The sequence below is a fragment of the Telmatherina bonti genome, assembly GCF_933228915.1.
Source record: "Telmatherina bonti genome assembly, chromosome: 14".
Classification (NCBI taxonomy): Eukaryota; Metazoa; Chordata; class Actinopteri; order Atheriniformes; family Telmatherinidae; genus Telmatherina; species Telmatherina bonti.
Genome location: NC_136612.1, coordinates 14324023 through 14346836, shown reverse-complemented (window position 1 = coordinate 14346836; position 22814 = coordinate 14324023). Strand labels below are relative to the sequence as shown.

The 22814-nt window shown below is 39.9% G+C and overlaps 3 protein-coding genes across 3 annotated transcripts; all 3 read left to right on the top strand.

The window, feature by feature from the left end:
• Window positions 1-3164: 3164 nt before the first annotated feature.
• Window positions 3165-5642, top strand: mgp (matrix Gla protein). Its single transcript, XM_079253333.1, has 5 exons — window positions 3165-3217; window positions 4566-4646; window positions 4767-4796; window positions 4993-5098; window positions 5316-5642. The coding sequence occupies exons 2-5, from the start codon at window positions 4586-4588 to the stop codon at window positions 5479-5481; spliced, it is 363 nt and encodes a 120-aa protein (XP_079109459.1). The 5' UTR covers window positions 3165-3217; window positions 4566-4585; the 3' UTR covers window positions 5482-5642.
• A 7367-nt stretch (window positions 5643-13009) lies between these two features.
• On the top strand, window positions 13010-17191 carry bglap (bone gamma-carboxyglutamate (gla) protein; the record flags this gene model as incomplete). Its single annotated transcript, XM_079252681.1, has 4 exons — window positions 13010-13124; window positions 13303-13338; window positions 16851-16935; window positions 17089-17191. The coding sequence occupies exons 1-4, from the start codon at window positions 13067-13069 to the stop codon at window positions 17189-17191; spliced, it is 282 nt and encodes a 93-aa protein (XP_079108807.1). The 5' UTR covers window positions 13010-13066.
• Window positions 17192-21808: 4617 nt separating this feature from the next.
• On the top strand, window positions 21809-22683 carry LOC306765273 (pleckstrin homology domain-containing family F member 2-like; the record flags this gene model as incomplete). Its single annotated transcript, XM_079252680.1, has 2 exons — window positions 21809-22046; window positions 22136-22683. The coding sequence occupies 2 exons, from the start codon at window positions 21809-21811 to the stop codon at window positions 22681-22683; spliced, it is 786 nt and encodes a 261-aa protein (XP_079108806.1).
• Window positions 22684-22814: the final 131 nt, after the last annotated feature.

The following is a 22814-nucleotide window of genomic DNA, read 5'->3' as shown; positions in this document are numbered from 1 at the left end:
CCCCATCAAATACATCCTTGAGTGAATGCTTACTATATCGCCTACTAAACTAGAGGTGTGCTTAACCATAAAATTTAAGTCAGAGTATGTCAAAGTAGACTTAGACATTAAATGAGCAAAAAATAGGGCAACCCGGTTGATCGTGTCCTTGTGTTCTAATTCATCCAATTCATCCTCAACTTCCTCTTCCAGCACATGCAAACTGGATCTTGATACAACTGTACTTCACCAGGAGGGGCTGGGCCTTCAAGGGGATCATCAAGAGTATGTTCTCTTTGGTTGTCATGCTCCTTTACTAGATGTCTTCTTTAAGACCGTAAGAAAGAAAATGTTCTACCTCAACCAGTTTCACAACTTAGGAAGTAAATTGATGAATGGTTTACATGGTGTACTGCACATAAATGTTTAAAAGATTTTTGGTATCCCCTGAAATTTGCCTCTTGCATTTGAAGCAAGTGTATGCCATCTGCCCATTAATTGAAATAAAGTTTCAGAAATAAAATAATATGTGAGTGTGTGGGGTAACAATTAGGTACTTTATTTTTTGAGAGTCTAAACAATTTGGGCAGAGATCAGCAAATAATTGAGATGTCTTTTTGACATCTTGTTGTCAGAAAGTGCTCAGTGGTGGTGAAAAGTAAAGAGATAGAGGGAGAAAGTAAAGTGATGAAATGGTTAGGAGGAACAAGTCAGAGTTGGGGTTGAAGATGCCATCATATACCTGCTCCAGAGAGCACACTCTCATCTGGACCATTCAGGCAGCACTCTGAGGGGTCATGTTCTTTGATTTCTCAAGTGCTTTTAATACCATTCAGCCTGCTTTGTTATGTGAGAAGCTCCATAAGTTCCAGGTGGATACCTCCACAACCACCTGGATCTATGACTAGCTCACAAACAGACCCCAGTTTGTGAGACTGAAATGTTGTGTGTCTGAAATGGAGGTCAGTAGCACTGGTGCACCACAAGGAACTGTTCTCTGGCCATTCCTATTCACTCTGTACACCTCAGACTTCCAGTACAACTCTGAGTCCTGTCATCTGCAGAAATACTCTGATGACTCTGCAGTTGTGGGGTGTATCAGGGATGGACAAGAAGCAGAGTACAGAGAACTGGTCAGTCAGTTTGTTAAATGGTGCGGTGACAATCATCTCATATTAAATACCAGCAAAACAAAAGAGATGATTGTTGACTTCAGGAGGAAGAAGAATAAACAAAGCACTGTTTCCATCCTGGGAGAGGAGGTGGAGGTGGTGGAGGAATACAAGTATCTTGGAGTTCAGCTGGACAACAAACTGGACTGGAAATGCAACACCGATCTACAAGAAAGGTCAGAGCAGACTGTACTTCTTAAGGAAGCTGAGATCTTTTAACGACTGCACCAAGATGTTGCATATCTTCTATAAGTCTGTTGTGGAGAGTGCAGTCAGCTTTGCAGCATCTGCTGGGGTAGTAGCATCAGAACCAGAGACTTGAAGAGAATCAACAAACTGATCCAGAAAGCTGCTTCTGTGCTGGGAGTAACTCTGGAGCCACTGGAGCTGATTGTCCAAAGAAGAATGCTGCACAAGATGATGAAGATGATGGAGGATTCTTCACACCCTCTCCACAACACAGTGATGAAACAGCTAAGTGTGTTCAGTGAGAGGCTTCTTCAGGTCCGATGTAAGACTGAAAGATACAGAAGATCATTCCTGCCAGCAGCCATCAGCCTCTGGAACAAGACCTCCTCAAGTTAATTATATACTACAATCTGAATTTCCCTTTGGGGATTAATAAAGTATTTTTTATCAGAAGAGGAAGATGAAGCATTGAACAGATTTACAAAGAACTCAAAAAGAGAGAATCCACGGTTTTTAGAGTGTACAACCAAACAAAAAAACCTCAGTGTAAACCTGGATATTATTTTTGATAACGAGACTTGGTAAATTTGGAGGATGGGACAAGGCCTACACAACTTCTCAGCCCAGGGGCCCAACACTGGGTAAAGGTAGCCCTGCTACCACCCCTACATGCACGGCAGTCTGAGTCCAAACACGTTTCTTTCAGAATATTTATCATTTATTACCATATGATATGTCCACATTCTTACAGCACAATCTTCTGCTTTCTGGTGTCTGGTGTGGCAAAAAATAAAGGTCAGATTATGTTCCAGTTTGTACCATGAAGTAATGCCAAAAGTGCAGAAACTGTATGTGCCACGCTGGGCTCTTATGGGTCAACTCATCCAGCCATTCTGCTCTGATCTTTGCAAGGTTTCTGTCTTTTAACAAGGTTTTACAGTCATTTATTCTTTAAATTCATGTAACGCCGAATGGTGTTCATCAGAGATCATCTAAACCAGAAGGTGATGCTAGGAAGGATAGTAGATATGGAAAAGACCTGTAGCCTATCCTTTGCTGCATACTGTAAATAATGTATTTTTTTCCTGCTGAGGCACACATCAAAAATTGTTATCCTTTTTCACTCTATAAAGTTGTGTAAAGACAAGTAGATTCACTAAGTGTACGCTTTTTTTAACTTAGAAAACTTCTAAGGACATATTTTATTTAACAGTTTTACTATGTTGTTATTTCGTCTGTACTGCAGCCCTCATTTGTGGCATCCCTTAAGAGCATATAGTTGTTGAATTAACACCAACAGGGCAGGTTAAAGTCATGTTTTGCCCTGAATGCCAGCTGTACAGTGCGTCTTTTCCATCGTCTCACAAACATATTTGGGCCAGGAAGCGGAGCCAGTCTGTGTTGTGTCCACATGGTGGATCCTTTTTTTTTGTATCATGCTTCCATGCTGGTAAACAGAGGTGAATATTATCATGTACCCACTATGAGGCAGGTCAGACGTCCCCGTCCCAGCCTTCCCCAACCCTTTTTCACTGTCTGTGTTTGTCTCCTTCTTGTTTTTCTCCGTTCCTCGCGGTTGTTCAAGTACCCACAGTCCTGTGCTGTTCGGTGAGGGCGTGGGAGTTGAGGAGAGAGTGAGCTAATGCTCCGGTCTGATTAGGTGGTGGAAAAGAGGGCTGATAGCATGAGAGAGGAGGAGAGAGAGCTACAAGGAGGTGGGATGAGGTAGCCAGTAGGTAGTAGATGAAGGGGTGTGGGGTTTGGGGGGGTTGTGTGATGAGTATAAAAGCTTTGCTGTGAAGAATTAGGAAATATTCCTCCGGAGAAAACACTGAGAGATATTTCCAAATCTTCTTGCTCCATACTTATCTTTTAAGGTAAGTGCCTTACAGCCAGTGATCTGTTCTAACCTGTCCAGGGTGAAGCTTAGAAAGTTTGTTTGTTTTGTTTTTTTACTTTTGTAAAAGAAAAAAAAAGTAAACTTCTGTGTTAGCTGAAGCTTTTTCTGCTTCTGTGACATTTTGCAAAACGAATGCTGCAACATGGAACTCAGAGCACAGCAGGCCTCTGTTTGGTGGAGACACAACTTAACAGGTTGTCTCCAGGTCCACATCACGCCAGGAGCTTTGTCCAATGAGGTGGGCACATTTTGTCTCCAGGGGAGAAAGCAAGAACTCCTGCTAAGACTGAGACAGAATAAAACTCTGCAGACACTGTTGTCAGCACCTGATGGCCACACACACACACACACACACACACACACACACATACACATGCATCCATGTCTTTGGAAGCTGTTCTCCGAACTCAGGGCTCCAGGCTGGCTCGTCCTCTGCCCGCTTTGCATGTGGGTCCATCTGAAGCCAAAATATGCCTTTGCGGTAGATGTTATGAGTGTGTGTGTGAGTGTGTGTGTATGCCGGTGTCAGTGAGTTTTATACATGCGTACTCGTGTTTAATGAAAGCTGCTATTGATGGTAAAAAAGGAGGGCTTCTGGAAGAAAATTCCTTCCAAATCCCACAAACAGTAGATGGGGATGAAAGCCTTTCTGCTGCCCAGACGTGCACACACATCTGCATGTGTTTGGGTGTGCACGCTCAGACTTGGAGACTTACTATTTGTACAGTTGTCACAGCCACTGCGTTGGTGCAGATGTGCATGTGACTGAACAGATGCATGGAGATATGTGCAGCTAAAATGTGCTCAGCTGTTTAACACACACACACACACACACACACACATAGCTTACAATTACAGTCCGTTAAGCCAAGCTGAGTTGAGTTTGGACAGCTCTTCCCAGCCACAGCTATTCTTTCATGGCTCATCCTGACGAGCTGAGGTTTGGGCAGAGAGCTGTAGATTGGCCCTGACTTTTCCCCAGAACACTGACTCTTCAGTCTGGCCAGATGAATACACTGCTGCTATGGCATATGTTTGCTCCACGCAGAAATTCTGCAGCGATATGTCACACGTAGCATAGCATATACTGCTTGTTTATATGTCTGCTTCTCAGCTTCCAGCGGAAAGTAACACAGGCACAGATACAGGAACGTTGCCATTTAAAGCCATCTGTCCCAGTTTGAGGTTCTCATCTGTTTACAGTTTCATCATATGACCCACTCTTTCTTCCCTCATTTTCCCCTTTCCCTCCTTCTTTCTCTCCCTTTTTTTTTTCCTATTTTGCTCTCACTTCACCGACACGACTCCTCTCTCCTCTCTTGCAGCGTTGACTAAACGCCCCAGGATGAGGAGCCTTCTTCAGTTTCTGGCACTCTTCGCAGCAGTCTCTGTCTGTGTTTGCTATGGTATAAGTCCTCCCAGACGTCCACATTTTGCAATAGGGTTTTGTTTTTAGCCTCTAATGTTTCACATTTAGACAGGAGGTCATCATTTATCATTAACCCGGTTCCATGTTTTTCCCTTAGAGTCTCATGAAAGCACAGAATCCGTTGAAGGTGATTAAATGTTGTATCTCAGTCCTGGAAAAACATGCATGCAATGCTAACACAGCCTGCTACACAGTATTAATCCTTATTTTAACCCTTACTAACCTCACCCCCTCCCAGTCTTGTGATACTGAACAGCTCTGAGGCGGGCATGCCAGGCATGTTAACATTAGCTTTTCCCTTCAATAAAGTGTTGTGGTTGCAGAATTGTTTGTGCCTCGAACTCGAGCCAATTCATTCATCACGCCGCAGAGGGGCCACTTAAACCCCCCCCAGAGAGGGAACCCATTCACACGTTACAACTTTCTGAGGTAAAACACACAACCACGGCATGCACACAAACCACACAAACAGATTTAATCCATACACACATGCCACATCCTGGGTCATCATTAGGAAAGAAAAAAAGTGCAGATGTGCGATTAAACATCTAAATACGCTTAAAACATCCAGAATAACACACACGAAGAGCCCACAGTGGAAGCTTAGTGCTCGAATGAAACCATTCTGCCCGTCTTCATCCTCCAGGGCCAGAAAGTCTCCGGCTGAGAGACGTGCAGAGACCTGTGAGGACTACTCTCCCTGCCGCTTCTACGCCTATCGCCACGGTTTCCAGCAGGCCTACCAGAGATTCTTCGCAGCCCAGAATCCACCCCAGCAGCCTTCAAGAGCAGTCGGGACTCGCCGAATCTGAAGTGAAACATAAACAGAAACTCACCCTTTTCATCTCTTTCATTTACTCCTTTTTTTTAAAAAAAAAAAAAAGTTTCATTTATTTTGTGATATTTGGTGTCACTTCTGGCTTTGGGATGCAAGCTGAAAATAAAAAACTGAGGCACTGAGGGTGGCTCAACAACCCACCATTATACTCTCTTGTGTACATCTCTTGTGTAATCTCTGGATTATTTGTATCTACAATTCTCACACCTTCCCATCATTTATGAGCTTTCTGGGATGTGCTTGAATGAATTGTTTCTCTCGCTGTCCATTAACTCTCCTTTATACTACCTATGTACGTATCCAAACTCTGCTGTCAACGATCGTTTATGTTGTATTGAAAAAAAAATGAAAATAAAAGTGATTTTTATGAGTTTGGTCCTAAACTTGTTGTTTTCATTTGTCTAAGTTTCAGAAGGGTTTCATGACATTTTGGACTCATCAGCTATCAAGGAATAGTAGATTTGATTATTTAGCTTAATGTCTTTAAAAGCTGTAAAAAATAACAGCTAAAGTTTTAGTTTGGTTTATTTAACCTTTTAAAACCCGACCAACAAGATCAAACTGCCAAAATGGCTTTTATTAGTCACCAGTAACAAATATATTCTGTGATGGACTGGCGAGCTGTCCAGGGTGTATCCTGCCTTTCGCCCAAAGACTGCTGGGATAGGCTCCAGCTTCCCCGCCACCCTTAATCGGACTAAGCGGTTAGGATAATGAATGAATAAGTGAATGAATGAACACATATGATGACATTTACTCTTCTTAACACATCTCAATTGTCCCATTTGCCAAGACTCTGAAAGTATTCAGTGGGTATGGTTACATGTTGTTTTTTAATTTCGAATTAATCATTCAGAATTAAATAATTCCAAATTAACAGTATTCCCCAACGAGTTTACATGGAAATAATAATTCCGAAATTAGGTTTACATGGAAACACGTCCTTTTTTTTTTTTTTGTTCCTCTTTAGAGTGGTGGGTTGGGAAGGGCTCAGATTGGACCGAAGGCGGGCGTGATCTACTTACGTTTCCAACTTACGTTGGAAGTAAACAAAGTTTGCTTTGTGTTTCCTGTCTTTTCGGTCATAACATGGGAAAACTACTTAATAAGTACCGGTTTTACTGCTGTTTTGATTATAACTTTGAAGCACCAGCTCAACTACTTCACTTTATTCAAACAGCTGAGAAGGAGAAGGATAATAGACTGTAGAAGGCGGGAAGCAAAACAACACAAGGAATATGTGTGTCGTCGAGATGGGACAAGGTAATGACCATGTACAGAACAATTGGAATAAACTTACAGCGGAATGAAGGTTTACATGACACAGGAATTAATCAGTACAGATTAAAAATGTGGATAAACCAACCACGTTGGAATTAAGTTTAATTCTGAATTGACTTTGTCATTAGGAATTAGGTGTTTACATGGCCATTTTTCACCAGTTTAAAATGGAATTAACTTTTATTCAGAATTAAAGAGGAATTAAAACTCCTATGTACACGTGGTCCTTGTGGTTGCAGATATCCATGTTTAAATATGTATCTAAAAACAGCGGCAGGGCTCAATAACTAAGAAGTAGATTTTACCCAATTTATCTACATGAGGTTTTATTTCATTTTTCATTTTCTTTTTAATCACACTTGCTTGAAAACTTTTCCAAATTAAAAGAAAAAGTTTTCATTTTTACACTTGTTTTTATGTTTATCAAAAGCTTCATTTTAATCCAGTCAGTAATTATTAGCGCTGTGACAATATGCTTTTGTCCCGATTCAATTCCGATTTTTTTGTGTTCCGATTCGATTTAACTTGTGATTCTCACAATTCTTCAATATTGCTGATTTTTGTAGACTAAAAAAACATGTAGAAAACTTTTTTTTGCCAGTCATTTTTCTTCATTTCAGTTAGAGAAAAACAACCCAGTAGCCAGACCATTATTTTGCTGCTATAATGCCCAAGAAGACAAGTAAAAAGATCAATAAAAATGACAAAAAATTATGATGGATTATTTTTATTTTTTTGGGGGGGTAAGCAATTTTTCAACAAAAAAATTGTGAAGCAAAAAATCCCCATATTTTATATACAGAACAATATTGTAATGAAGATATATGAAATGGGGGGAAATTGCAACACAGTTTAAACAGAAATTGAGACACCATGATGGCAATAACAACAGAACTAAATTATTCTTTAAATATTATTCACTTGATTAACAACAGCAGATAGAAAACACACCAAATGTGTAAAAAGTAGGGCATATTTCAAGACGGATATTAGCATAACATGAATATTCTTGTAGAATATCTTGTATAGCACCTCTTCTTGTGGCTACAGCATGTTTACATTTGTGAACTGAGGAGATCTGATGTTTGCTAAATAAATGTTGCATCTGTTTGATCTTGCATCGGATTCCAGCTGCTCAGCAGTCCTGGGTGTTTCTTGACATATTTTACATTTCATGGAGCACAAAAAGCTTTAAAGTTGAAAAGTCTGGACTCCAGGCCTTTCCAACACCCACACCCTTCTGCTATGAAAACATGCTGGTTACGTAGGTGCAGGATGGGGTCTGACGAAGACATGGACTGGATGGGAAAACATGTTGGTCTAAAGCTTTTCAGCATTGTGCATTGTGCAGAACTTCATTGGCTGCTGGACCCATTTAATGGAAGCCAGCTGTGTTTGAACAAGGATTCATGGAAAACCTGCAGGACTGCAGCCCTCGAGGACTGACTTTGGACACCTTTGGTCCACAGGATGCAGCATCCACGATTTTTATAAAGGAATTTTACATTTTAGTTTGACCACAGACCGGTTTTTCACTTCGCTTCAGTCCATTTTAAACAAGCTTTGCATTGTGGAGATCATTTCCATTCTAGATTGCGTCGTCTGATGGCAGCAAATTGTAGTAGCTCTGACTTGCTATTTTGATTTTTTAAAAAGTACAAACTCTTCCCACATACATATTACCTCAAATTAGGTCTTTTTTTCTGAGGATTTCATGCCGGTTCGGAGGGTGTGCTGCAAGGAAGATTTTTCTGCATATTTTTGGCTCTTTCAAGACTTGTTATGATGAGTCTCCATGGCAACGAAAGACTTGTTTACTATCGGGATCAACTGATTAAACTCTCCCAAATCAGGATTATCAGCGAAACAACACATCAAATCCCAATGAAGTTGAAACAAAAGAGAAGAGGTTGCAGAGCGGGAGTGAGACAAAGGAGAAAGCGATGGAGATTTAAACCATTTCTCCCAACAGTCCTAATGGGTAATGTAAGAGCGCTAGCTAACAAAACGGACGAGACAAGTACAGACTCTACTTCTTAAGGAAGCTGAGATCGTTTCACATCTGCGCCAAGATGTTGCATATCTTCTATAAGTCTGTTGTGGAGAGTGCAGTCAGCTTTGCAGCATCTGCTGGGGTAGTAGCATCAGAACCAGAGACTTGAAGAGAATCAACAAACTGATCAAGAAAGCTGCTTCTGTGCTTGGAGTAACTCTGGAGCCACTGGAGCTGATGAAGATGATGAAGGATTCCTCACACCCTCTTCACAACACAGTGATGAAACAGCAAAGTGTGTTCAGTGAGAGGCTTCTTCAGGTCCGATGTAAGACTGAAAGATACAGAAAGTCATTCCTGCCAGCAGCCATCAGCCTCCGGAAGAAGACCTCCTCTAGTTAATTATCTACTACAATATTGAATTTCCCTTTGGGGATTAATAAAGTATTTTTCATTTCATCATGGATGCAGCTTAACTAGCATTTATACATGGCATAATGTCTTCTAGAAGCATTCCTCTTTGCATGTAGGGATGTCCATGACTCTATCATGTGCAGTTTTGAAACAATGTTGCCTGAAAGATCAAAAGAATCCAAAATTGAGTTTTAACCACTCGTGTGATTCCTGGACTCTTCTTATATTATGTCCTGTAGAACAGAGATCCTCAATCCAGGTCCTCAAGGGCTGGTGTCCTGCAGGTTTTCCAAGCGCCGGGGCTGCAACACCCCTGATTTAAATCAATGTGTATTTAGCAGACGTATGCAGAGCTTGTCTGAGTTTGGTGTCTTCCAGCAGGGACAATTGGAAAACCTGCAGGACACTGAGCATTGAGGACCAGGATGCAGGATCCCTCCCTGGTGTAAAAAGTCTGCAATTTAAACCTGAGAATCAGTCTGATTCAGCCCGTCTGGGTTTGTCCCATTGCAACTGAGTTTACCATGACTCTCAGCACGCCTTAAACACCCTCAGTCTCTCCTTCTCTGCCAGCTCATCAGCAGCTTCTTACCTTGTTGAAGTCCAGCATTCTGCTTGTCCTCTCAAGTTGCCTACCTGTTTACAACCCTTGTTTATTCTTCTGCTTTGCTTACAACAGATTCCTCTTTCCTCGTTTGCTTTTTGGAGCCCCCAAGCCTCACCAGCTGTTTGTGCTAAGTAGCTCGCCTGTCTCCTAGTGTTTGGACTTTTTGCCTGCCTTCTGACCTTGTCACCAGATTCTGGGCTCACTCAGCCTCTCTGTCCCACAGGATCATACTGCTACCCCCATTCCCTCATCTCTCCAAGATACTCATTTACAATAAACCTGGTTTTGTATACTATTTGAGCATGCATGTGTGTGTGTGTGTGTGTGGCCGAATTTCTGGATCTGCACAGTTACCCATTACAGATTGTTGAATTTCTCAGAGACTCTGCCTCATGTTACTGACCTGTTGTCTAACCTCATTAGTTACAACATGTCCTTCCAGCTGTTTCCTCTTTATTACTATTTTATAACAACATCCACCCTTGTTTTTCTGTGTCTCATTGCCACCAAATGAGAGAATATTTTATAATTAACTAATGACTTTAATAACTTAATAACTAATGTTTTATCTTCAACAATTTGATGTGGTTTCTGTTTTCTGTTTAGATCAGAATACTTGTTTGTGGATCAGGAACGACTCTGCCTCCATCTGCTATCCTCCATAGAAAATGATGGATGGACCTGAACATCATTGCACTTGTGCTTGTTGACATTTTCACACTGCATTAAAGATGTTTGCACACAGGCTGAATTATCTGTGTAGGAAAAAACAAGCAACGTTGGCATTACTGGAAAAAAATGTGATCTTCATCAGTGTTTTTCTTCTTGGGAAAAGTCAGACCGGTGTTTATTCTTGTTGACCTTATCCTGCTTTCACTTCACCTCCTCCTTTTGTTTTTGCATTATGTAAAAGGTTTGAGTCTCTATTCTAAGATGTGCACAAAACACGATCGGCAACCACATCTAATAGTTTATTTGTTTTCACTGCTCTCCAAATGAGAATGAATGCTCTTTGCATCAAGAGGTGCAACAATGAGGTACAAATATGGTCAATCTTCTGTTTAAAATAAACCTGTTGCACAAACAGACATGAATGCTTCATCGTTTGGTCCGATTGCCAATTTTTTTGCGATCTTATGAGGAATCTGTGCAATGCAGTGAACTTCTGAGCATGACTGGTTCAGACAAAGTCGAGCACACAGCAGCTGTCAGCGTGCCACAGACCTAAAAATGCTTTTATACTGTTTGTCTGTGTTGCCACGTTGCCACTTACGTGCAGAATGAAAGCTGTTCTGAGTTTGAATCCTTGAAGTTTGTCCCTGAAAGGAGACAAAAGGCAGCCGCACTGACCCAGAAAGAGAATTTATATAGCACTGCCAGGACCTGTCCAGAATATAAATGTCAAGTGAGACAAGAAAAGACAGAAACACATGACAGGAAAACTTTCATATAATGGTTTACAGGAATTCAAGTGCTGGCTTTATACCAAAAAAGTTGTGATGCTGTTTGAAATGTGAATAATGATGTGTAAATCTCACTGATGAGGAAGCTGACCAAGCCACTGTCACTTAAAGGAAGGCCATACAAGCTAGACACTTCCTCTCCTTTTTACTCTGCAGGACATGGACTGCAGACCATGTTTTCCTGATAAAAAATTTACATTTTGACTCATCAGACCACAGAACAGTTTTTAATTTTGCCTCATATAATTGAAGTTAACTTTTTTTCGATAAAAAAAAACGTGTATGCTAACGCTTTAACCTGCATTTGGGCATTTCAGAGCAGGCTTTGTTTAGAAACAGTCATTTCTGGAAGTTTTCCTGAGTCCATGTGTTTTCCAATAGAGATCCACATCTATTTTAATACACACTGCCTGAAAATCAAGATTTGATCTGTGGGCTTGTCCTGTGCGCTGAGAGATTCCATCTATTTCTCTGAATCACTTTATGACAGATGGTGGGATCTTCAATTTCCTAAATTTTTTATGCTGCTGAACATTTTTCTAAAATCGTTCCACTATTTTTAGACACATCTTGTCTGAAGTTGTTGAACTTTGACACATCTGCCCATCTGAGCGGCTCTGGGTATAAACTGTCAGATGCTCCTCCGGTTATTTTTATTTCAGCCTATCACTTCTACACCCTTTTCTTGCTCTTTTTTTTCAAGTTTCCTAAAGATGTGCTGCTGCCATCAAACTCAAAATGAGTTAATATTTTCCATGAAATGGTCAAATTTGTCAGTCAGTGTTTGATTTTTTTTATTTTCCCAACCTTTTTAATCTGTAGTATTTATCTGTAACAGATGCAGCTTTCAATAAAGCATCAAGCATCAATATTAAGCTTCACAATGATGTTCCTTTAAATAAAAAGACAAGAATACACCTTTTGTGTAAAGCTTTAAACGTGTGCGACTCCACAGCTGTTGCTTCCTGTTGCTTAATTAGCAAACCACAAACATGTTATGGTAAAAATATCTTTGCACATTTCCTAAACAAACAAGGTTTGCTTGTAATTGTTGCCTTCTTTGCGTAGGAAGTCTCTGCGGTTTGCCATAAAATTTGGGCTCCTCTGATTAAAATCATGTCACATCATGAGAGATGGTGGTTTTTCTTCGTCAGTTTCATATTACATGGTTCTCCTCACAACATGCACTTAGTGACCTAAATGTAAAAGTCTGTGGTGGCTGGAAAAGTCTTTCCAGGCAGCCGGCTGCCACTGTTGTCTTCAGATTTCATGAAACGTTATGTTTGCGTTGGAGTTTTGGAGTAAAACCTGCAAAGCAAGTTGAATTTATTACGTTAACTTCATAATTTCTTTCAAACTTTATCTTTAACTTATGTTTGATTTGCACAAAATAATAATCCTTTGAATGATTTTTTTATTAAAAGAAATAAAAATTTAAAAAAAAATAGATCCTTATCAGTGATGGAGACATGCACCCATTACACCTACACTGTAAAACACTCTCACCTTCTGATGCCTTCATCACTCTCCATGTGTTTGCCTCCTTTTCATGCAAACAGGAATTTTTACATTTCTGATTTTCACAGAGGTGTATTTTTCTGCATCTGTGTGGGTGTGTGATACACGATGCCCCAGCCAATCACACAGCCATGTCACAGCGAAGGCCACATCTATAAACTGGCATTGTGTTTAAGTGTGTCCCTGTAAGAAGAAGACGAGCAGAAAGTGAGAGGAAGGAGCGAGATCCAGCTGCTCAGGTCTCAGGTCAAACTCACTGAAAGTGAAAGAAAGAAACAAAAAGATGAAGACTTTGCTGATCCTGGCTCTGTGCTCCCTGGCAGTCATCTGCGTGACTTCAGGTAAGATCCATACAGCAACAAATGTAAGGAAAGCTTGTTTAAAATGAGCTGTATTACTATGTAATTTCTTAAAATTTCTTTAAGTATAAAAAAAAAAAAAAAAACCATAAAAGAAAAACCTGTCAACAGATTGATCCAATTGGTGTTTATTTGTATGATTTCCCCTAATGACTGACAGATGCCCAACCTGAGGATGACCAACCAGCTGATGAGGGTATGAAAAAGACTTTAATTACTTATGCTGCAATAATTGTTCCCCGTTCATAAAATAATTGGATAAGTAATAAAATTTTATGTGCTGCTGTCTTATAATGAATTCACATCCGTTTCTTATTATCACGCCGGAGTAAAGTTATTATAATAAATCCAAGCTGGCATCAGATTGTAACTTAAACATCGATGTACAAGTCTTATCAGTCAAATGCATTAAATTGTGTAAATTTGTGTATTTCTGATGGCAATTTAACCTTCATTGAAATGTGTGAACATTTACATTTTTTGACAAGAATGATCTTATGATATTGGCCGCTTTAAAACATTTTTTCTAAAATAACAGAAGTTATATAGTAGTTAGCAGTCAGTACTAAATATCTTGGTGTAGTTTTTCTTCAAATTTAACCCATAAAGACCCAACCCATGAAAAAAAAATAGTAAGATAAGTCCATTTTTTATATGAGGTATTTATTTGTTCCTTTAACAAAATGTAAAATGAAAAAAAGTGCCTAATTTTTGGGGATATTTACCATTTATTAACATGTTATAGCTCAACATTTTTATAATGTAACCTTGAGCTTTCTGGTGAAGAAGACAAACATCAGATGATGTTCCACAGGATTTTGTGAAAAGTTTGTACCATAAAATGATGCTAAATGTCTCAGAAACTGCATGTATTATGTGTGTGCATGCTGGCTTTTTGTGGGTTAAAGCGGAAGGCAGATCTCAGAGAAGCAGCAGGCATTTAGCCTGATCTTTGATGACTGTTGTGGAGAACTCAGTGTGGTTAGATGATTACCTTGGCTAGCATGCAGAGGTATTTTTTATGTCCAATGAAGTGATCAAATACAGTGATTTGCCCAATAAAAAAAGAAAAGAAAATCTTTCATTTCCACTGTGAAAGTTGCCAAACAAACACTTCCAGACATTGAAAACCTGGAACATGTATCCTTTAGGACTATTTAGAGTTATTTACATCATCTGTAGATGTGGTGTCTAAGTTTTCCAACAATGAGAAAATGAAAGTGTTTTTCAAAGGACAAAGATTTCAATGTTAAAAACAAGTTTAGTTAGAAATATTATTGCTGGGATTATAACATTTCTGGACAGCCAGGAACTGAAACATTCAGCACTCTGTTTTCTGGGACATGGAGTTGTTTCTTCTCTATTTAAACTAAAAAAAAATTTTCATTCATTCATTATCCTAACCGCTTAATCCAATGAAGGGTCGTGGGGAAGCTGGAGCTGATCCCAGCAGTCTTTGGGCGAAATGCACAAGAAAATTATACAAAATAAAATCTGCAGCTGTTCACATCTTGGCAACTTTTGGGAAAAGCTCTTTTTTTTTACTTTTGAGTTGCTTTGTTGAATTTTCTACATCCATTTTTATTAATTTATTCATTTGACAAAAATCACAAGTTTAATGCCTTTTGTTTGATGTTATAAAAACATTTCATAAAGTGTAATATATGTGATGTTATGTATATCCAAACATAACAGGAGGGGAGGAAGAGATGAGAAGAAAAGCAGCAGGATACATGATGTCCTGTTATTATTAAACCATCACTACTGATTTCAGATTAAGAATAGATTACAAATCACTTCTGCGGCGCGTTCATGCAAACAATCCTCCCCAGAGCAAACATGTAAACCAAATATCATCATTTAGAAATAAGTGTTGTGGTTTAGAGAAGCTGAATATCAACAGTCCCGCCGCCTAAACCAACTGTTTGAGGTTTGTGTAGCGTTTCTCTGCATGCAGAGCTTATAAATCCCAGCTGAAGCCATTCTGTTTGAGTCTGTAAGATCATAAATCTGATCAAAACAGATTTCCATTGATGAATGACACGATTTCATTTTGCCCTTCAGAATGGATCACTCCTTCCTGGATAAGATTTCTAACAACACATAATACTCACGTTTAGGATGTTGACAGGACTGACACTTTGTCTTCTGTTTTCCAAGCATGATGGCCATCAAAAGCAGCTTGTAGGCTTTGCCACCCAGTGGTCATTCACAACGACCTCATTCAGCTGTTTTTAGAGAAGGTGGTTCTGCAACCTGAGGCTCTTTGGACCTTCCACAATGGCTCATACCATTAGCAGAAAAAACAAGGAACATTTAAATATTTTTAAATATAGGTAAAAAAAAAAATTTAAATATACAATTTATTTATTTGTTTATTTATTTATTTATTCATTCATTCATTTAGTTTAGCTTTTTTTTTTCATGGAATATGTCAAATGAATTTTTACAACACAACACTAGACTGAAAACATTGGGTTCTATTTATTTTTATTTGAAAAAAATGTTCCAAAAATAAAACCTAAAATAGAAATAAACTTATGGTTCTTGAAAACAGCAAATTTCTTGTTATAGACTTTTACAAAAAAAAATAAATTTTACATATATATATATATATATATATATATATATATATATAGATATAGATATATATATATATATATATATATATATATATATATAGATAGATATAGATATAGATATATATATATAGATATATATATAGATATATAGATATATAGATATATACATATATAAGCTGTCTTGTGTCATAGGGTCATCTGCAGCTCTAAAGGAGCTTAGTTTAATTTAGCTGGACTGGACTGGGACGTAAATATGGTTTTGGACAGTAAATGTTGCAGACTCATGGTCTAAGAAAACCTCATTCATCATAAAACTGTGCTAGTATTGCTAGAAAACCAATTAGTTTTATACAGAAACGCCTTAGACATTATAGTAACAGTATTTTTTTGCAGGAATTGTTTATATTCTGATAAATCAGAGAAAAGTAAATAAGTCCTCATTACCACAAAATGCTATTTCTGCCTTAGAGAAAGCTGTGTTTTCACGGCTATTTATTATCATTTTTAAAAGTAAATTACTTTCTGATTCTTTGGTAATGTAGTGCGGATACCTGGCTCCTGCTTCAACAAATATTATGAGGAAAAGCGGGAGAATTCTCAAGTAACTGACTTTTTGGTCATATTTCGCCTATCTGGACTGGCTTAGTTTGTCGCTTTGTTAGAGATTGGGGTAGCAATCGGACCAAAAAATTATTTTTTACCCCAATATAAAACCTGAAGACAATCCATTTCCAATCCATATGACCTTAAAATTAAACAAACATTGCTGTTTTCTTTCACCAGCGGCTCCCTGCTGCCACACTAACAGTAATTATAACAAAAGCCTCCAACTACATCACTGTAGTTGAGAATACAACACTAAAACTCTACCAGCCATAAGACAGGAAAGCTTTAAGCAGGAGACAGCATGAGGAAGATAAAACCTTCCCAGAGTTGTGTTGTGATGGGACAATGTGATGAACATGAGCCACGTTTCACCACAGTAACCTCATAGATGTTGATTAAAGCGGATTTTTTTCAACCACAGATGTACGTGAATCGTTTTGATGGTGAAATTGTGTCCAGATTCTCTCTTCCTGGTGACAGAAGCTGCTGATAACAGCGCTGTGTTAAATGTGCCATGCAGGATTGTTTGTGGAGATGGAGCAGGCCTCCGCGGTGATGCGACAGAAGAGAAATGCCGGGCAACTTTCCCTGGCCCAGCTGGAGAGGTACTGCTGTTCTTCTTTCTCTTCATCCATTAAGCACAGCGCGCAGACACGCTCACAAGTGCAAATCTGAACCAGCATCGTGTAGTCGGTGTGCAGACAATCGTATCGTGAATAACAATCTGTGTCGCCTCTCTGTGCCTCTCTCCTCTCCAGCCTGAGGGAAGTATGTGAGGCCAACATAGGTTGCGAGCACATGATGGACACAAATGGCATCATTGCCGCCTACACCGCCTACTACGGACCAATCCCGTATTAGAAGCAAGGCCACAACTTCACTGCTCAGCAAAACTGCCTTTTTTTTTTTTCTACTTCATCTGCAGATTTGCTTTAGAGCTGAACGTTTCCTGCAAGCGGGACCAGATAGTCGTCTTTCCTGCACAGACTTGCAAATGTCGTGTGTCTCTCAGCCTGTAGAATAGTGTGATGAAAGCAAATAAAGATGAATTCATCTCTGCTGTGTGATCTCTTTTATCAGCCTGAGTGGATCAGTAATCATCTCCAACACAACCCGGCTGCTTTTACACAATCTGACCACTAGATGTCTCTGTAGACTAAAGCCAGTCGTTGGAAATGGCGGCATGTCAGACACTAGCGCGTGCAATGGCTGCACTTTGCTTTATGATCACCTCTACCTTCCTGTCAGATGAAGTAAAAGCAGACAAATAAGCTCCATGTGGGCTAAATAGCAACATAAAAACTTGCTGGTCACTTTATTAAATACACTTGATCAATTACTTGTTAACAAGGGATTTAAGTGACTTTGAACGTGGTTGGAGCAAATAAAATCCCAGTGTTTTCTGGGATTTTCACACACAACCATCTCCAGGGTTTACAGAAAATGGTCTGATGAGGAAAAGAAAATAACCAGTAAGCAGCAGTTGTCTGGACCAGAATGTCATGTTGGTGCCAGAGGAGAGAGGAGAATGGGCAGACCGGTTGGACATGACAGAAATACAACAGGAATTCAGACGAGCAATGTTGTGGAAAAAATGCATTTTGCACCAACAAGACCAACCAAACGAGTACACAAATAAAAACAATAAAAGGCACTACTGAGCATGGCGTGCATCGTGTTCATATGTAAATGACAGAAACTGGACAGGTAAAGGAAAAACATCTAGTGATCTGTTTACAGCAGATCAGCAGTATCTAAAGAAATAAAAAAAATATGGCTTAAAAGCAAAAACATGACCAAGGATTGAGCTAAACGTCCAGCTGCAGCTCTCAGGTCCTGTGTCAGCTTTGTCTTTTTTACAGTTGCATCTTTTGCCTCCGTGTAAGGGGTAGCAGTCAGGAAGCTGTTCTTCAGGAAGGTAAACAGGGAGAAAAAGCCAAATGACACACGACCGGACTGGAAATCAGTGGCTTCGTGTGATGATGCATCCTCCTCAGACCTCAGTACTGAAGCTGTGTGGGATCATCTGGACAGAGAACAGAACAAAATGCCACATTTATGCAACATAAAGAAGAGCTTTGAAAAGTCTGGAGAAGTTTTCCTGAAGTACAAGAAACCTCGTCTAAGAGGGTTCAGGTCAGTGTGAAAAGTAAAACCCGTAAAAACAAATATTTTCCTGACTCATGGTCTTCCCTTCAGGGTCATACTCCCATTTATGTTTGCTTATGTTTAAGTATTCCCAGTTCTGCTGCCAGACCAGTATATGAGACTTTTACCACTGTAAGTCTCTGGCTGGACACATAAAGCCTCTTACTGATACATGCATGACACAGCTAAAAGGAATTTCATGAAGGTCCTCTGAAGCTTGGCACGGTGCCTCTCTGGTCCTGGCAGGGCTATGTGGATCCGGTCCAACAAGTTCAGCATGTAAATAATCCTCGTTGGCCTGCATTCTAGTGGTCCAGTTTTTAGCAGCTGCTGTTCACTGTCTGTGCAGAAGGATCAAAAGTGAGATAATTTAAAGCAACTGAGATAAGATGCTCGGAACGATGTATACAACAGTACATAAATCAAAAAGTAAAGACAAGAAGTAAAACGGAAGCATTTTTCTCCGTCCTGCACAGGCGTTGTGATGCAGCTTCGTTCAACAGTGAAACAAGGCAAGAAGTTGTTTTAGAGCGTAATTTAATGTCATTTTAAAATAACCTATCAAAGCCAACGCCTTTAGAAAGTCGGTAAATAAGTAACAAATCCTGTGTGAGTGAGGGAAGTGGGGACCAGTGGGTGGAACTGGGTTTATTTACCACAGAAACCCCACATGTGACCAGTCCCATGCTGACATTTCAGGGGGTTTGGAGACTTCTTACAGCATCAGACTTGAGCATGTTGGTGGTCGTTCTGGATGTCTGAGACTATTTTCCAGTCAACACAACGGCTGCTTTCAGATTCAGACGCTTTGTGAGACCTTTGCTTTCTTCTTTCTGCAGACCTGAGACGACGTGTTCGGTCTCACCAAACTAAACGTCTCATCTGAGCCTGATGTGCTAAATCTGTGAGCAAGTTTAACCTTTTTTATGTGTTAATTGGACTTTTTTGAATGAAATTATAAAGGATTTTTTTTTTAAAGTATCTGTTGACACTTATTCAAAAGCACAAAGGCTTTCATCCTGATTTTTTTTACATTTCATTCACGTGCGCATCTGATCTTATTGATTGCAGGACTTTTTGGATTTACGGTACCTGCTGAAGAGATACAGCAAGGTGGGTTAATTTGTGTTGCGCAACTCAACAAAAGACTGAGTCAAAGAGTTCGACAGAAAAAAACGGGAAAGAAAGAACATGAGGTACAAACAGTACGAAAAACATGATGGTGTTGAAGCATTCAGGGCAGATTTGGACTTTAAAGTAAAAACTGCATGCAGCTGGGAACAGGAGGGTCTTTAGCCTGGATGTTTCAGCTGATCTGAGGCTTTCTGGGAGTTTGTTCCAGACATATGGAACATAGAAGCTGAATGCAGCTTCTTCATGTCTGCTTGTTAGTCTGAGAACTGATAAAAGACCGCATCCAGATGACCGGAGGGGTCTGGTAGGTTCATACAGGGTCAAGAGGTCACAATGTATTTTGGTCCTGAAATATTCAAAGCTTTATAGACCAGCAATGGTTGTTTAACAGGTACAGAGAAGGTCAAAGTGGACTTTTGGTACAGAATCATCGACATACATTCAGTGTCCGTCATCGTACCTTCAATAATTTTCAGGTGTTTGCAAACAGAGACGTTAAACCCCTGACAGCAGTGTGAAAGTTTATACTGTCGCCTTACATTACACAAGTCATCTGAAAAACTATGAAGCTCTTCCGTCTTGGTTTTTAATGTTCCTTCTACCTTCACGGCTTCAGTACTAAATGTGTTTCCTGGTCAGAAAGGGGCAGAAAATAGAAACCTTCATCAGAAATCCCTTCAGGTTTCCCCAGGAAGTCTGTTGTGCAGATTTATTTGATAAAATAATCATTACCGGACACAACAGGATACGATTTTCTTACCAGAATTCCTTTTGGTCTGATTCATTCCCATTGTTACAGCAATTCAGCTGCAGGTCATGGCTCCGTACCAAACCGGCATCAAAACCAGTAGATGGTTTCTGATAAATACAGTAGGAGCATGCCAACACAAAGAGAAGGCATGAAGCAGTCTGTCTTTAGCAATGCTCTCACACTTTCTGATACTGAAACTGTTTCCTGGTCAGGGGGAATTTTCACTTTACTGTTTGTTTGCCCGTCTGTTTTCACACACTGTTGCATCACATATAAATGTACAGTTGTGTTCATATTTATTCATACCCTTTCATTAAAGAAGGACAAAAATATGCCTGTAAAATAAGCTGAAATTAACTAAAGTAATAAAAAATTTAAAAAAAAATGTATGAAAATCATTACATTATTTTTTTAATTCTGGTTCAATAGAAATATTTTTTTAATAAAAGTAAACATATAAGATGATTCATTACATATTCCATCACTCATAAACTAATATTTTGTTGAACAATCCTTTTAGTCAGGTGTTTTCTGTTCCTCTCAGTCAGACTTCTGCACCTGTTGACAGGTATTTTGTCCCACTGTTCAACAGAAAAGTGCTCTAATTTGTCCAGGACCAATTTGTTTGTTTCTTCCCCCCCCCCCCCCCCCCCCCCCCCCCCCTTTCTTCAAATCAATTAAATGAAAAAACAGTGTCTAATATTACTAAATTATATTTTTGCAAATTTTTAGTTATTGTTCCTTTTTTAAGTCTCCAGTTATCTGAGTGACTGTTGTAAATTCAGCCTTTTCTTCAATGAAAGGGGAAGAATACATATGAGCACAACTGTATTATGTTTGGGCCTTGTGGCTGCACGACTCTGCAGGACGGGGACTGAAACAGCTCCACTACTACATGAAGAGTTACTACATGAAGACTGTTTTTTGAATATTCAAATAGCTAATGCTAATGCTAATGCTTGTATTTTAAAAAACAAAGCATGCACATTTGCAATGCTTTGATTTTGTTTTTTGCACTTTAGTATAAATTCAGACTTATCTAAAAGTTTGATCCACAGTAAAAACTCCAGTAAAGATGGACTGGAGAATGCAATGCAATGCTCATAACTGAGACAACAACCTGGAAACTCTTTCCGATCCACATTCCTTTGACTGTGATCGCCTGCCAACTCTACCCTTTAGTTTCAAGCATCATTAAAGCTTTACATACCAAAAAGAAACTGGTTATCTAACATAAATATGTTTGCAAATGTTGTCTTGCTGCTGTGAGAGGTTTTTTTTTTTTTTTACTTCCTTAAACAACACTTTTTTTTTTTTTTTTTTTTTTTTTTTTAGTCCAGAACTGAAAAACTCCCTCTACGTCAGCAGGAAGCAGGGCTTTATAAGCACACCTCCTGCAGCTGAGAGTCAGACCTTACACCTGAAGCAGAGATCAGGCCACCGCCATGGAGCAGTTTGAGAAGGACAACCACAAGCGCATCCTGGCGGTGCAGCATGCCTTCGGTCCACCTGGGTCACCGCTGCAGAGCCCGGGTCGGATTCTGTATGGAGAAGGCTATCTGATGAAGCAGGGTCGTAAGAAGTGGGAGCAGAAGGTCTTCTTCCTCTTCAACGACATTCTGGTGTATGGAAGCATCCTTGTGAAAGGCAGCTGGTACAAAAAGCAGAAGATCGTCCCTCTAGGTGAGAAAAGAATGATTCTTTAGAGGGAAAAAAAGCAGAAATTCTCATCTTTGTCAGCTGATTTTAATATACTCTTCATGTATTTTCAGAGGATGTCAAGGTGGAAGACATGGAGGACTCCGAGAAGTACCAGCACCAGTGGCTTATCTGCACTCCTCGCAAGTCTTTTTTCGTGTCCGCCTTCTCGTTGGATGAAAAGAAGAACTGGATGGGGCACATCAACAGCTGCAAGCAAGAGCTGCTGCAGGCCGGCAACCGCCAGCCAGGCTCCATCTATGCCCCTTCCTGGATTCCAGACAATGCTGCCCAAAAGTGCATGCGCTGCTTCGCCATCTTCACAGCAACCAACCGTCGGCACCACTGCAGGAAGTGTGGCTTTGTGGTGTGCAACCAGTGCTCCAAGCAGAAAGGGGTCATAAATAACATTCACCCCAAAAAGCAGAAGAGGATATGCAAGAAGTGCCACCAAAAGAGCAGAGATGAGGTGACATCTGACAAGAGGGGAGTCAGGGTGGGAAGGAATAGCTATGAGGATGAGGAGGGTGAGGAATCCAGCGATGATGAGGAGATGCAGGGCGACATTCCCAGCAGCTGGCTGGACACCCAAATGGGCACCTGGCTTCTCGGGGATGTCTAATCAGAATGTTGTTATCGAAGTGATCCAAGAGGAGTCCAGACTTCTGCACCTCCTCTGGGTGGAAAACAGAGCCCCACAACACGGCGTCAGCCTTTCAGGTGCAGCAGTGGAGTTAATAAGAGGGTGGGGTC

Bases quoted from the DNA above. Each gene is read 5' to 3' on its own strand.
- mgp (XM_079253333.1), top strand. From the start codon at position 4,586: ATGAGGAGCCTTCTTCAGTTTCTGGCACTCTTCGCAGCAGTCTCTGTC. The intron at 4,647-4,766 runs GTATAAGTCCTC...TTTTTCCCTTAG, and splicing joins CTCTGTCTGTGTTTGCTATG to AGTCTCATGAAAGCACAGAA. The intron at 5,099-5,315 runs GTAAAACACACA...TTCATCCTCCAG, and splicing joins ACACGTTACAACTTTCTGAG to GGCCAGAAAGTCTCCGGCTG.